The sequence below is a fragment of the Leucoraja erinacea genome, chromosome 1, assembly GCF_028641065.1.
Source record: "Leucoraja erinacea ecotype New England chromosome 1, Leri_hhj_1, whole genome shotgun sequence".
Classification (NCBI taxonomy): Eukaryota; Metazoa; Chordata; class Chondrichthyes; order Rajiformes; family Rajidae; genus Leucoraja; species Leucoraja erinaceus.
In genome coordinates this window covers 27798365-27811382 of record NC_073377.1, presented here as the reverse complement: position 1 = coordinate 27811382, position 13018 = coordinate 27798365, and the positions used below count along the sequence as shown (strand labels likewise).

The following is a 13018-nucleotide window of genomic DNA, read 5'->3' as shown; positions in this document are numbered from 1 at the left end:
AGTACTCAATATGAGTAGGAAAGAACTGCAGTAGCTGGTTTAAACTGAAGATGGACACAAAATGATGGGGTAACTCAGCGACAGGCAGCATCTCTGGAGAGAAGGAATGGGTGACGTTTTGGGTCAAAATCTTCTTCAGACTGATCTACTCTGAGTGATAAAGGCCAAAGTGCCGAAAGCCATTTTGACCACCCCATCTACCTGCGGCGCCACTTTCAAGGAATGATGTGCCTGCACGTCTGGATTCCTCTGCTCTACAACACTCCCCAGTACTTCACTGTGTACTTCCTGCCCATATTGGACTTTCCAAAATGTAACACCTCACATTATATTCCATCAACCATCATCATTATCTACAATACTAAACACTTTTGTGTCACCTGCACACTTGCTAATCATGCCGTGTATGTTTTCATTCAAATCATTGGTATACATGTCATACAACAAGGGGTCCAGTACCGAGCCCCGAGGCACACCACTAGTCGCATGCCTCCAGTCTGAGTAGCAATCTTCCACCATCACTCTGCTTCTTCCCATGACGACAATTTTCTATCCGATCAGCTATCCCTTTGTGGATTCCTTCCAGTGCAGCCAAACATGTGGAACCTCGTTGAATGCCTTACAGAAATGCATGTATCTCCAGCTCTGCCTTTATCACCCTTTTTGGTCACATCATAAAAAAACTTAATGAGATTCATGTGACACAACCTCCCATGTACATATCCATACTGACTATCCCTAGTCAGCCCTTGTCCATCTAAATGCATGTATATCTTATCCCTCAGAATAAGTTGCTCTGAAAGGTTAGATCGCATGGGAGAAATCGCTGAATGGATAGAGAATCGTCTTCATGGAAGGAAGCAGAGGGTGACGGTGGAAGGAGACTGGAGGCCTATGATTAGTGGTGTGCCTTGATGTTTGGTTCTGGGCTCTAGTGGGTGACACATGAACAGGTTCCAGGGAGCCAACGGAAAGGTTTTGCTGCATTTGGATTAGGAAGTGTTGCAAATTCCATGCTGCTTGATCTAGGAGATTGCATGAGAAGCTCCGCAAGATGGGACTAGGGGAGAATACGTGTTCGGCACGGACTAGAAGGGTCGAGATGGCCTGTTTCCGTGCTGTAATTGTTATGTGGTTATATGGTTAAGATCAGGCCAACGATGGGATCAGTGGAGTTTATTGAATGCTTTTTCGCTCGAAAGATCCTGACTTGATCTTGACCTTTGGTGCTGTCTGTGTGATTCATTTACCTGCTTTATTTGTGGGGTTTCCCCTTGTTGCTCCAATTTCCTGTCTCATCCCAAAGCAGTGTTGATAGGTTATTTGTGGATGATCAGCCATGATCACAGTGAATGGCGGTGCTGGCTTGAAGGGCCGAATGGCCTACTCCTGCACCTATTGTCTATTGTCTATTTGACTGTTCTGAATTGCCTTCTAGAGAAAAAAGAATTAGAGGGGAGGATAAGTTTTAGGGCTCAAGGAATTGAGGAGAAGGGGCCAAAGAACTTGCCCATTATTGGAAGTAACTTAAATAGCTCCAATTTTGGCAAGCATGCCAAACCCAAAGATTGTTTGCTATGCAGTAGTTTTGGACATCTGTAGAAACTGCTTCGCCTGCAAAAGACCGCTTTCTTCTCATAAGGATCTGAGGGGTAGTTTTTTTTTCCACCACAAAGGTCATGGTGGCCGGTGTGAGCAGCTTGGGCTGAAGTGCCTGTTTCCACTCTGTGTGGATAAATTAACATGGATCCAGTGGTCCAAATAGTGGCCTCCTGCATCCTAACAAATAAATAACATTATGCGGCTGGTTCTGTTTATGTTGGAATTCTGAGATTTAAAAATATTTTTTTAAACTTGCCAAGGCAGTTTCTATCAGATTGGTTCCTCACCATATTCTACCAGGATGCATGCTTGATTTTACCTTGAATAATAGAACTATTAATAGAATTACTAGTTATGACTAGTATTTCTAGTTATAGTAATTATTACTAGTTATAGAATTATTAAATTACCCTGAGTTTAATGCCACTTTCTCAGCTGATAATGTCAGCAGGCATCCTCTCTGCATCTTGACTTGGTCTCAAAATATGTCTTGGGGTACAGAGGGAGTCTTGGGTTGCATTCAGCAAATCCTGAGATGTAGCAGGGCATGTTATGGTAGCAGGGCATGTTATGATAGCACAAAGGTTATTGCCCTCATTGGAGAAAGCACATAACACAAGCAGGGATTCAATATGAACTCAGCAGGGCCGGTTCAGAGCAGCGATAGCTCTGGGGATGAAGTTGTTCCTGAGTCTGGAGGTGCGGGTGTAGAAGGCCTTGTAACGTCTTCCAGAAGGTAGGAGTTCGAACAGTCTATTACAAGGGTGTGAGGAGTTTTTGTGGATGCTGACTGCCTTCCTGAGGCACCGTGTGTAGTAGATGCCCTCCAAGGCTGGTAGCTGTGTCCCAATAATCTTCTGCGCCCTGTGGACGACGCGCTGAAGAGCTCTCCTCTCCGCCTCCGTGCAGCTGAGATACCACACAGTGATGCCATGTGTTAGTATGCTCTCTGGTGCTGCGGTAGAAGGTTGTCAGAAATGGGGGATTCAGTGGGAACTTAACTTGGGTATTTAAATTTTGAGAATCCCTCCAATATGTATAATGGCTACCCCTTCCCCTGACAGATAACTAGGTGAGTAGGAAAGAACTGCAGATGCTGGTTTAAATCGAAGGTAGACACAAAATGCTGGAGTAACTCAGTGGGACAGGCAGCATCTCTGGAGAGAAGGAATGGGTGACATTTCAGATCGATACCCTTCTTCAGACTGATCCTATCACTAGGATAACTAGATAATAAATAGACAATATCAGATAACTAGGTGATGTAGATTTAACGTAATTAGTTTAAGGATTCGAGGAGTAGCAGGGTAAAATATTTGCCTGAAGAACCGTGCACGTCTGGTAATCGCTGTGTAAGGTGGAGGCAGTAACCAGTGTTCTGCTTAATATACGAGAACAAAGACTTGAAAAGCTATAAACTGCAAGCTGTCGACTGAGGAAAATAAATAGAAGTAGCTCTAATAGCTCAAATTTTGGCAGGCACACAAACAAAAGCCCATTGACATCTGCTGTGCGGTGGTTTTGGAAATCTGTAGAAACTGCTTCACCTACAAAAGCCCCTTTTCCTCTAATAGGCAGGAAAAAGACCAGACAGAGTTAAAGCTTGTAATTCAAGATATGAAATCAGAAAACCAAATGTTGCTTCACCTGAAATGCTGACACTTTGATGCTGGCTGACCTGAGTGCGTTCTGCTAATCATTTTTATTTGCGTCTTCTAGAAGCAGCAGCTTTTTGACTTGTGTTTGTTGTTGAAGATCAAAATCCTGCCTGCAAACCCGCCATCATAACAATGATACTTTTGCCCAAAACATCCACACCACCAGAGATGGGTTGACTGCAAATCCATCCACCCCTGTCTCATGTAACAAAATGATGTTGATCTCTGGGCAATTAACATTTTCAGTTTGCTTTATAATTTATCCAAATAGTGATTTAAAAATGAATTATAGTGTATCAGCAAAGGGCGACCTTGGTAAAGCTTGCAGCCAATTTCCCATTGCTTGTTTTACACGAACGAAGGTTATTCTCGCTCATGGACATAAAACTGCCCTATTTCATGTCTGCTCGTCTTTTTGATGTCTTGTCGACTCTTTCTGACCGGACATTCTCAAATTCCACTAAAATTCCTTCAAGCTGTACCCAATAAGGGATTCATGGGTGAAGAACCAAGTTAGAACAAGCTCTTCATAATTTTGATCAAATATTCTAAATATAGACGCCAAACTACATACCTTTTGGATAACCTCTTAGGGGAAAAACAGGTGACAAAATCCTTGTGATGTCAATTTTTGCAAAGATTTTGGCATGTCAGTGCTTTTTGCAAATACATTTTTATAGTATGACCAGGTTGGCACTGGGGCTGAAATAACACTGTAGAAAATACTGTAAATGAATCAGATTTGCAGGACTGAAGGCATTCTTTCAGTCAAGAAACAGCTGGAACCCTGAGCGAAAAACAAAATGCTGTGGCGATTCAGTGGGCCAGGCAACATCTGGGGAGGGAATGAACAACAATGGGCAGACTTCTTGAGACTGATGGACGGGAGAAAGCTGGTGAAGAGAGGTGAGGGGCAGGGGATGAACTGACTGTGACGTGGGTTTGGGTGAGGAGGGCAAGAGTGGCAGATGGGTAGAGTTAATTTCAAAGGCTGGAGGTAAGGTGGATGGTGCAGATGTAGAATCTGATTTGGAGAGAAATGTAGAACCAGAGGGAGGGATGGGAACAACAATAGGTGTTCGAGGGAGGGAAGGAGATGAGTAGATGGAGGAGGGGAAAGGAACTGTGGCAAGGGGAGAGGGACGAATGGTGTATGTGCAGGGAGGGGGCAGTGTAGATGAGATGGGGGTGGGGTACCTAGATTTTGAGAATTCTATGTTTATACTGTTGAGTTGCAGGCTACCCATATGGATATGAAGTGCTGTTCCTCCGGTGCATTAGGTGTGGCATCGTCTGGAAGTGGAGGATGCCAAGGATGGAAGCCGGCACGAGAATGCAAAGTGGAATTTAACTAGCTAGCAACCAGGAGCTCCAGCAGCCCCTGGTGGACGGTGATTGTTTGGTGAAATGGTTAAGTAGGCTTGACATTGCTAATATAGAGGAGGCCACAATGAGAGTATCAAATGCAACAGACAAGTCTGGAGGAGGTGCAAGAAAACCCGTGTTTCACCTGGAAGGGCTGTTTGGTGGTGAGGGAGGTGGTGTATGGTCAAGTGTTGCACCTCCTGTGGAGGCAGTGGAAAGTGTGTGAAGGGATAGAGTTGGGTTGGGAGGGATGCGTGAACAAATGATTCTCGGAGAGAAGGGCGCCTGCTGACAGTGGAAGCTGGTGTTGGTGGGAAGATGTGACTGATGGTAGGATTGCGTTGAAGGTGGCAAAAATGTTGGAGAATGATGTGTTGGAAGCAGAGGCGGGCAGGGTGAAAGTTGAAGGCCAGGTGACCTTTATACCTGCTCTGTCCGATGAGAACAGAACTGTGGCAAAGTCTGATGAAGAGTCTCAGCCAGAAATGTCACCTATTCCTTTTCTTCAGAGATGCTGCCTGACCCGCTGAGTAACTCTGGCATTTTGTGTCTATCTTCGGTGTAAACCAGCATCTGCAGTTCCTTCCTACACATACTGTGGGAAAGAACTGTTCTTTCAGTTTCTTCCTTTATAAATTGCTGTGTTCTTGTTTGCCACACACTCTCTTTTCCAGTTGGGGGCAGGGGAGTGTTTGTACTTCTTGGTAATCATTACAGATTTTGCTTCCTCTATTGTTTTCTGGCATGGTATTTGATGGATTAATCGTCTGCCTACACATTTTCATTTAAAGATGTGGTGCCAAGCAATTTTGACAGTCGGCACTTGTGACAATGTTATCGGTGACTGGGAGTGTATGGGAAGCCTGATAAAGTGGATAGTGAAGACAAAACTGGCAGCATTTCCATGGGATTGTTTCATAACTGGTGGAAGTGTGGATGTACCAACAGTGGATGAATTGTGGGACAGAATGGCGCAGGAAGGGCTTCGCTGGACCACGGTACCTGCTTTCAACTATGTGAAAGACCTACCCAATTATTGCTATTCTACTGCCCAACAAATAATCTGCTATCCAAGAAGTGGCCAACTCCCTTTTGAGAAATGTTACTGAATTTGCTTTCTCGTGATTTTCTTTGAACAGCAGAACAGCCTTGGAAACGTTCCAGTTCTTGAACGTAACTTCCATGTTGAAGGACGCTCGAAAGATTGTTATTTCCTTTTTCTGTACTGCAGTGTTAACTTGTTTGCCTTCAGGGCATTGCCTTTTCCACTTGGTGTTCCAGATGATTTTTTTAAAGTCTTTATTTCATCCTTAGTTATCCTCTTTAATAACTTCTCTTTTCTGTAATGTAGTGAGCATATTATTGAGTTCTTATGTTGAAAGCAATCGTGGTCTAATTTAATGTATCTTGTTGTTTGGAAATTGCTGCTCGTTCAGCATCAAGCACACTGGGGCCCTGGTTGCCCTCCTCCTTTGCAACTCATGGGCTTGGAAATGTTATACTAGTACTGTGTAAGATCTTTGTTTCTTCTTAAATAAGAATACTAATAGTACCATCCAATGATGTGAAATGTGTGGCGTATAGTCATCACAGTAGGTGGATTAAGCTTTTTACAGAATAAACTTTTATTTCTGTTATATTCACCAGCGAAAGAATGGATAGGTGCTCATCAACATTTTAACATCTTTGAAAAAAGATTAATTTTTGAACCACTAGCTCCTTAACAAATCTTTTGCTGGTTATAAGGTCGTACAGTTCTGCTTTTTATCTGCTGCTCTTTACACTATTTGTGTTTTTCATTCTTTCTCTTCCCTTCCATGTTCTCTGTGTGAATTTGATCTGTATTAATCCTGGATTTGTCATGTGTGTGTGTGTAAGGCTCATCTCGCTCTTAATATACAACCCAAGAGATGAAGTCTAAAGGTGATAAGCACATGCACGCACGTCTCTGACTCGTAAACTTTTATAGTTTAGTTTAGAGAAACAGTGTGGAAACAGGCCCTTCGGCCCACCAAGTCTGCGCCACCCAGTGACCCCCCCCCCCCCCATATATTAGTTCTTCCTACACATTAGGGACAATTTACAGAAACCAATTAATTTACAAACCTATACTTTTTGGAATGTAGGAACAAAATCGAGCACCCGGAGAAATCCCACAGTCACAGGCAGAATGTGCAAATTTTGTTCAGATGGTAGCCGTAGTCAGGATCGAACACAGGCAGCAACTCTACTGCTGTGCTGCCCCTAAGCTTCTGCTTTTATTTTGCAGCTCTGATATTCTATTTATACATATCACATTACCCATTGTACATTGTACAATATCAGTGCCCTGATATTATATCCTATGCTATAGATTCTAGCTTTTTATTAGCTTTTGGCATTAGACTAACCGATCAAGTGTTCCTAACATTCTCTCTCCTACTTTCCACTAATAATAATAATAATAGCATTACTTTTGCTATCTTCCAATCTAGAAATGCAAACGTGTTAAAGTGATATTGTACTGCAACGTCCTCAGCCCCCTATTGTACTCCCTGTACACACATGACTGTGTGGCTAGGTTCAGCTCCAACTCAATAATTAAGTTTGCTGATGGCACTGTGGTGGTGGGCCTGATCTCAGACAACGATGAGAAGGCTTACCGGGAGGAGGTGGCTGATCTAGCACTCTGGTGCCAGGACAACAGCCTCCTCTTGAACATCAAAAAAACTAAGGAGCTGATCGTGGACTTTAGGAGGGCACATCATCCGAGGACATACACACCATTGAGGATCAATGGGGATACTGTGGATAGGGTGAGCTGTTTTAAATATCTGGGAGTCCACATCTCTGAGGATATGACATGGACATCACACACCGCAGCACTCGTAAGTAAGGCAAGGCAGCGCCTTTACCACCTCAGGCAATTGAGGAAATTCAGAGTGTCTCCAAGGATCCTCCGGTGCTTCTACTCAGCAGCTGTGGAAAGCATCTTGTCCGGAAATATTACCATCTGGTTTGGGAATTGCTCTGCCCAGGACAAGAAGGCTCTGCAGAGGTAGTGCGTTCGGCCGGGAACTTCACTCACCCCCCTGCAGGAACTATACATCAGGAGGTGCAACTCCAGAGCCAATAAAATCATGGGAGACCCCTTCCACTCCTGCAACGGACTGTTCCAGCTGCTACGGTCAGGTAAACACCTCCGTTGCCATGCTGTGAGAACGGAGAGGTTGAGAAGGAGTTTCTTCCCAGAGGCCATTCGGACTGTGAACTTCTATCTCATCAGGGACTAACTTTACTGAACGTTTTTCCTTCCGCCCACAATATTTAATATGTAAAATAATATGTGATTCTGTTTGTAATTTGTTTGGTTGTTTGTTTGTCTTTTTGCACAAAGTCCGCGAGCATTGCCACTTTTCATTTCACTGCACGTCTCGTATGTGTATGTGACAAATAAACTTGCCGTGACTTGACTAATGAAAAGTTAGGTAATGCAAAATCTGTTTGGCATGATCTATTTAGTAGTGAATAGTGATGACTGAAATAAATTATGAAATTATACCATTGTTTTAAATGCAAGAGGGTGGCACAGTGTTAGAGCTGCTGCCTCTCGGAGCCAGAGACCCGAGTTCAATCCTGACCTCTAGTGTTGTCTGTGTGAACTTTGTACGTTCTCCGTGTGACCACGTGTTTTTCTCCAGGTTCTTCGGTTTCCTCCCACATTCCAAAGACGTACAGGCTTGTAGGTTAATTTGCTTTGGTATATTGCTCCTTGTGTGTAGGGTGCGAATGTTGGATAACATGGAATTAGCGTGAATGAGTGGTCAATTGGTCTCAGTTGTTTCCACGCTGTATCTCTGAATTGAACGGAACTAAACCAAATAATAGCCAATCGGCTATTCAAAGACAATGTTTGTTTTACTTATTCAACATTTCTAGAAAAGTCATTAAGTTACCTTTTTTTTTACATATGTCGGAACTTTTCATGCAGAAGCTGTTCCAATGAGCTATCCTATGCAGACGGAAAATTGATGTAGAACTAAAAAGGTGAGTCCTGTTCAAGAATTTCGTTGAGGTTGTGAGATTCACAAAAAGGATTTTTGAGAAGGATATGGTATTAAAGTTATAGAGTGCAGCCTGGTATAGAAACATAGAAACATAGAAATTAGGTGCAGGAGTAGGCCATTCGGCCCTTCGAGCCTGCACCGCCATTCAATATGATCATGGCTGATCATCCAACTCAGTATCCCGTACCTGCCTTCTCTCCATACCCCCTGATCCCCTTAGCCACAAGGGCCACATCTAACTCCCTCTTAAATATAGCCAATGAACTGGCCTCAACTACCCTCTGTGGCAGAGAGTTCCAGAAATTCACCACTCTCTGTGTGAAAAAAGTTCTTCTCATCTCGGTTTTAAAGGATTTCCCCCTTATCCTTGAGCTGTGACCCCTTGTCCTGGACTTCCCCAACATCGGGAGCAATCCTCCTGCATCTAGCCTGTCTAACTCCTTAAGAATTTTGTAAGTTTCTATAAGATCCCCTCTCAATCTCGTAAATTCTAGAGAGTATAAACCAAGTCTATCCAGTCTTTCTTCATAAGACAGTCCTGACATCCCAGGAATCAGTCTGGTGAACCTTTTCTGTACTCCTTCTATGGCAATAATGTCCTTCCTCAGATTTGGAGACCAAAACTGTATGCAATACTCCAGGTGTGGTCTCACCAAGACCCTGTACAACTGCAGTAGAACCTCCCTGTTCCCATACTCAAATCCTTTTGCTATGAATATTACATAGATATACAGAAAATAGATGCAGGAGTAGGGCATTCGGCCCCTTGAGCCAGCGCCACCATTCAATGTTGTCATGACTGATCATCCACAATCAGTACCCCATTCCTGCCTTCTCCCCATATCGCTTGATTTCGCTAGTCCTAAGAGCTCTATTTAACTCTCGTTTCAATGCATCCAGTGAGTCGGCCTCCACTGCCTTCTGAGGCAGGGAATTCCACAAATTCACAACTCTGTTTTTCCTCATCTCAGTTCTAAATGGCCTACCCCTTATTCTTAAACAGTGGCCCCTGGTTCTGGACTCCCCCAACATTGGGAACTAGCAATTATAGACCTGTTAGTTTGATGTCAGCGGTGGGCAAATTAATGGAAAGGATACTTAGAGATAAAATATATAATCATCTGGATAAACAGGGTCTGATTAGGAACAGTCAACATGGATTTGTGCCTGGAAGGTCATATTTGACATCTTCTGGAATTTTTTGAAGAGGTTACTAGGGAAATTGATGAGGGTAAAGCGGCGGATGTTGTGTATATGGACTTTAGTAAGGCCTTTGACAAGGTTCCTCATGGAAGGTTGGTTAAGAAGGTTCAATTGTTGGGTATTAATGCAGGAGTAGCAAGATGGATTCAACAGTGGCTGAATGGGAGATGCCAGAGAGTAATAGTGGATAACCGTATATCAGGTTGGAAGCCGGTGACTAGTGGGGTGCCTCAGGGATCTGTGTTGGGTCCACTGTTGTTTGTCATATACATCAATGATCTGGATGATGGTGTGGTAAATTGGATTAGTGTGTATGCAGATGGTACTAAGATAGGTGGTGTGGATAATGAAGTAGATTTTCAAAGTCTACAGAGAGATTTAGGCCATTTGGAAGACTGGGCTGAAATATGGCAGATTGAGTTTAATGCTGATAAGTGTGAGGTGCTACATCTTGCCAGGACAAATCAAAATAGGACGTACATGGTAAATGGTAGCGAATTGAGGAATGTAGTTGAACAGAGGGATCTAGGAATAACTGCATAGTTCCCAGAAGGTGGAATCTCATGTAGATAGGGTGGTAAAGAAAGCTTTTGGTGTGCTGGCCTTTATAAATCAGAACATTCAGTATAGAAGTTGGGATTTAATGTTAAAATTGTACAAGGCATTGGTGAGGCCAATTCTGGAATATGGTGTACAATTTTGGTCGCCAAATTATAGGAAAGATGTCAACAAAATAGAGAGAGTACAGAGGAGATTTACTAGAATGTTGCCTGGGTTTCAGCACCTAAGTTACAGCGAAATGTTGAACAAGATAGGTCTTTATTCTTTGGAGCGCAGAAGGTTAAGGGGGGGGGGACTTGATAGAGGTCTTTAAAATTATGAGAGGGATAGACAGAGTTGACGTGGATAAGCTTTTTCCATTGAGAGTAGGGAAGATTCAAACGAGGACATGATTTGAGAATTAAGGAACAAACGTTTAGGGGTATCATGAGGGGGAACCTCTTTACTCAGAGAGTGGTAGCTGTGTGGAATGAGCTTCCAGTGGAAGTGGTGGAGGCTGATTCGATTTTATAATTTAAAAATAAATTGGATAGGCATACGGACGGGAAAGGAATGGAGGGTTATGGTCTCGTGCAGGTATATGGGACTAGGGGAGAATACGTGTTCGGCACGGACTAGAAGGGCCGAGATGGCCTGTTTCTGTGCTGTAATTGTTATATGGTTATATATGGGAACATGTTTCCTGTGTCTAGTGTGTCCAATCCCCTAATGATTTTATATGTTTGTATAAGATCGCCTATCATCCTTCTACATTCCAGTACTTAAATACAGAATCTAACCTTGTGCATATGAGGAAAGAGAATATTGCCAAGGACAGAACATTGGATGGTCAAGAGAAGGAACTACTGGTAGAGATGCTCCAGTAATAATTATATTTGAGTAGCTTGGTGTAGTCAGCCAGAGAAAGAAGAGAATACAGAAGGTGAATCTGGACAGACTGACTATTTCTCCAAGATTGAGATCACTAGTTCTTTAGACTTCCACAGTTGAGAATAGAGGAATAAGTAAAAATGCAGTTGCTTGTGGTGGTGGGGGTGGTGGGAAGGGATGCTCAAAGTAATTAGGTCAAGCAGCACCTATGAAGGCAAAGGAATAGTTGACGTTTGGTGTCGGGACCCTACATCATAATTTCTCTAGAATTGTTTTCAGTTATAATGTGCATTACATGTGAAGATATAAACAGGATTTTCTTTTCCTTTCTCTAACGAGACTAATATAAATAGTCTGGAAGTAGTTAAACAATCATCTTTCAGTTTTTGATTTTTTTAACATTTTTATTTCTCTTCTGACATTTGGGGTTTTAACAGATCTGTGCAAAATCTGATTCTTTGTCCTATCCTGATAAGCCTTAAATCCACTGGTGTTTCTCTGCCACTTTCTGATTAAAAAGAAAAGGTCAGTACTTAAAAAAATAATCAAATATTTATCTGCAATCTGGTGGGAATCTTTGATAACATACTGTTCAAGATTTGTATTGAAGTTTGTATTTTAAGATTTATGGACAAGTTATTGGACTAGTCATTTTGGATAATACATTTCTCTTATTTTGTTCTTATTTCAGATGATTGGTTCTACCTCCTGCATTTACCATGTATTTGTTTTGGCCGTTGCCTCATTTTTGATTCCAGCTGATGCAAATGGTTTCAGAGGGAATGGTAAGCTTGTTGCCTTTCTTAAAAAGAAGACGCCATTAAAATTGCCTTTTGATTAACTAATTATCAATGAAGCTAGAAGTGTGTTGCCTTTGTGGCTTAAGGAGTGGCTGCAGAGTTGATCAGATGTTTGGTCTTTCCACCATCCAGACCGCAGCTTGACACAGGATGAGCTCTCTCCTCACAGTACTAAGCCCCCTCCTCTACTCCCTCTTCACCTACGACTGCACACCTGTACATGGTACTAACACCATAATCAAGTATGCAGATGATACAACGGTGATTGGCCTCATCAGCAACAACGATGAGTCGGCCTATAGGGAGGAGGTCCAGCTCCTAGCAGCATGGTGCACTGACAACAACCTGGCCCTTAACTCCAAGAAGACCAAGGAACTCATTGTGGACCACAGATGGTCTAGGGGCGGCACGCACACCCCCATCCACATTAACAGGACGGAGGTGGAACGTGTTTCCAGCTTCAGGTTTCTGGGGGTCAACATCTCTGATGACCTTTCTTGGACCACAATACCTCAATACTGGTCAAGAAGGCTCACCAGCGTCTCTTCTTCCTGAGGAGACTGAAGAAGGTCCATCTGTCTCCTCAGATTCTGGTGAACTTCTACCGCTGCACCATCGAGAGCATCCTTACCAACTGCATCACAGTATGGCATGGCAACTGCTCTGTCTCCGACCGGAAAGCACTGCAGAGGGTGGTGAAAATTGCCCAACGCATCACCTGTTCCTCACTCCCCTCGATTGAGTCTGTCGAGAGCAGGCGATGTCTGCGAAGGGCGCGCAGCATCATCAGCGACTGCTCTCACCCCAACCACAGACTGTTTACCCTCCGGGAGGCGCCACTGGTCTCTCCGTTGCTGGACCAGCAGGTTCAGGAACAGCTTCTTCCCTGCAGCTGTTACACAACTTAACTCTG

The 13018-nt window shown here is 43.3% G+C and overlaps 1 protein-coding gene across 2 annotated transcripts in view; it reads left to right on the top strand.

Moving 5' to 3' along the window:
- The window catches only part of il11ra (interleukin 11 receptor, alpha), a 76238-nt gene that overhangs the window by 20092 nt on the left and 43128 nt on the right, over window positions 1–13018 (top strand). Inside the window, exons 1-3 of one of the 2 annotated variants that reach the window (XM_055632076.1) lie at window positions 2317–2338; window positions 8596–8651; window positions 11997–12090. In XM_055632076.1, the coding sequence (XP_055488051.1) occupies window positions 11997–12090 (94 nt within the window). In that variant the 5' untranslated portion in view covers window positions 2317–2338; window positions 8596–8651. Of the gene's footprint in view, window positions 1–2316; window positions 2339–8595; window positions 8652–11996; window positions 12091–13018 lie in introns of those variants that run through there. The other variant, XM_055632067.1, reaches the window with a different exon arrangement.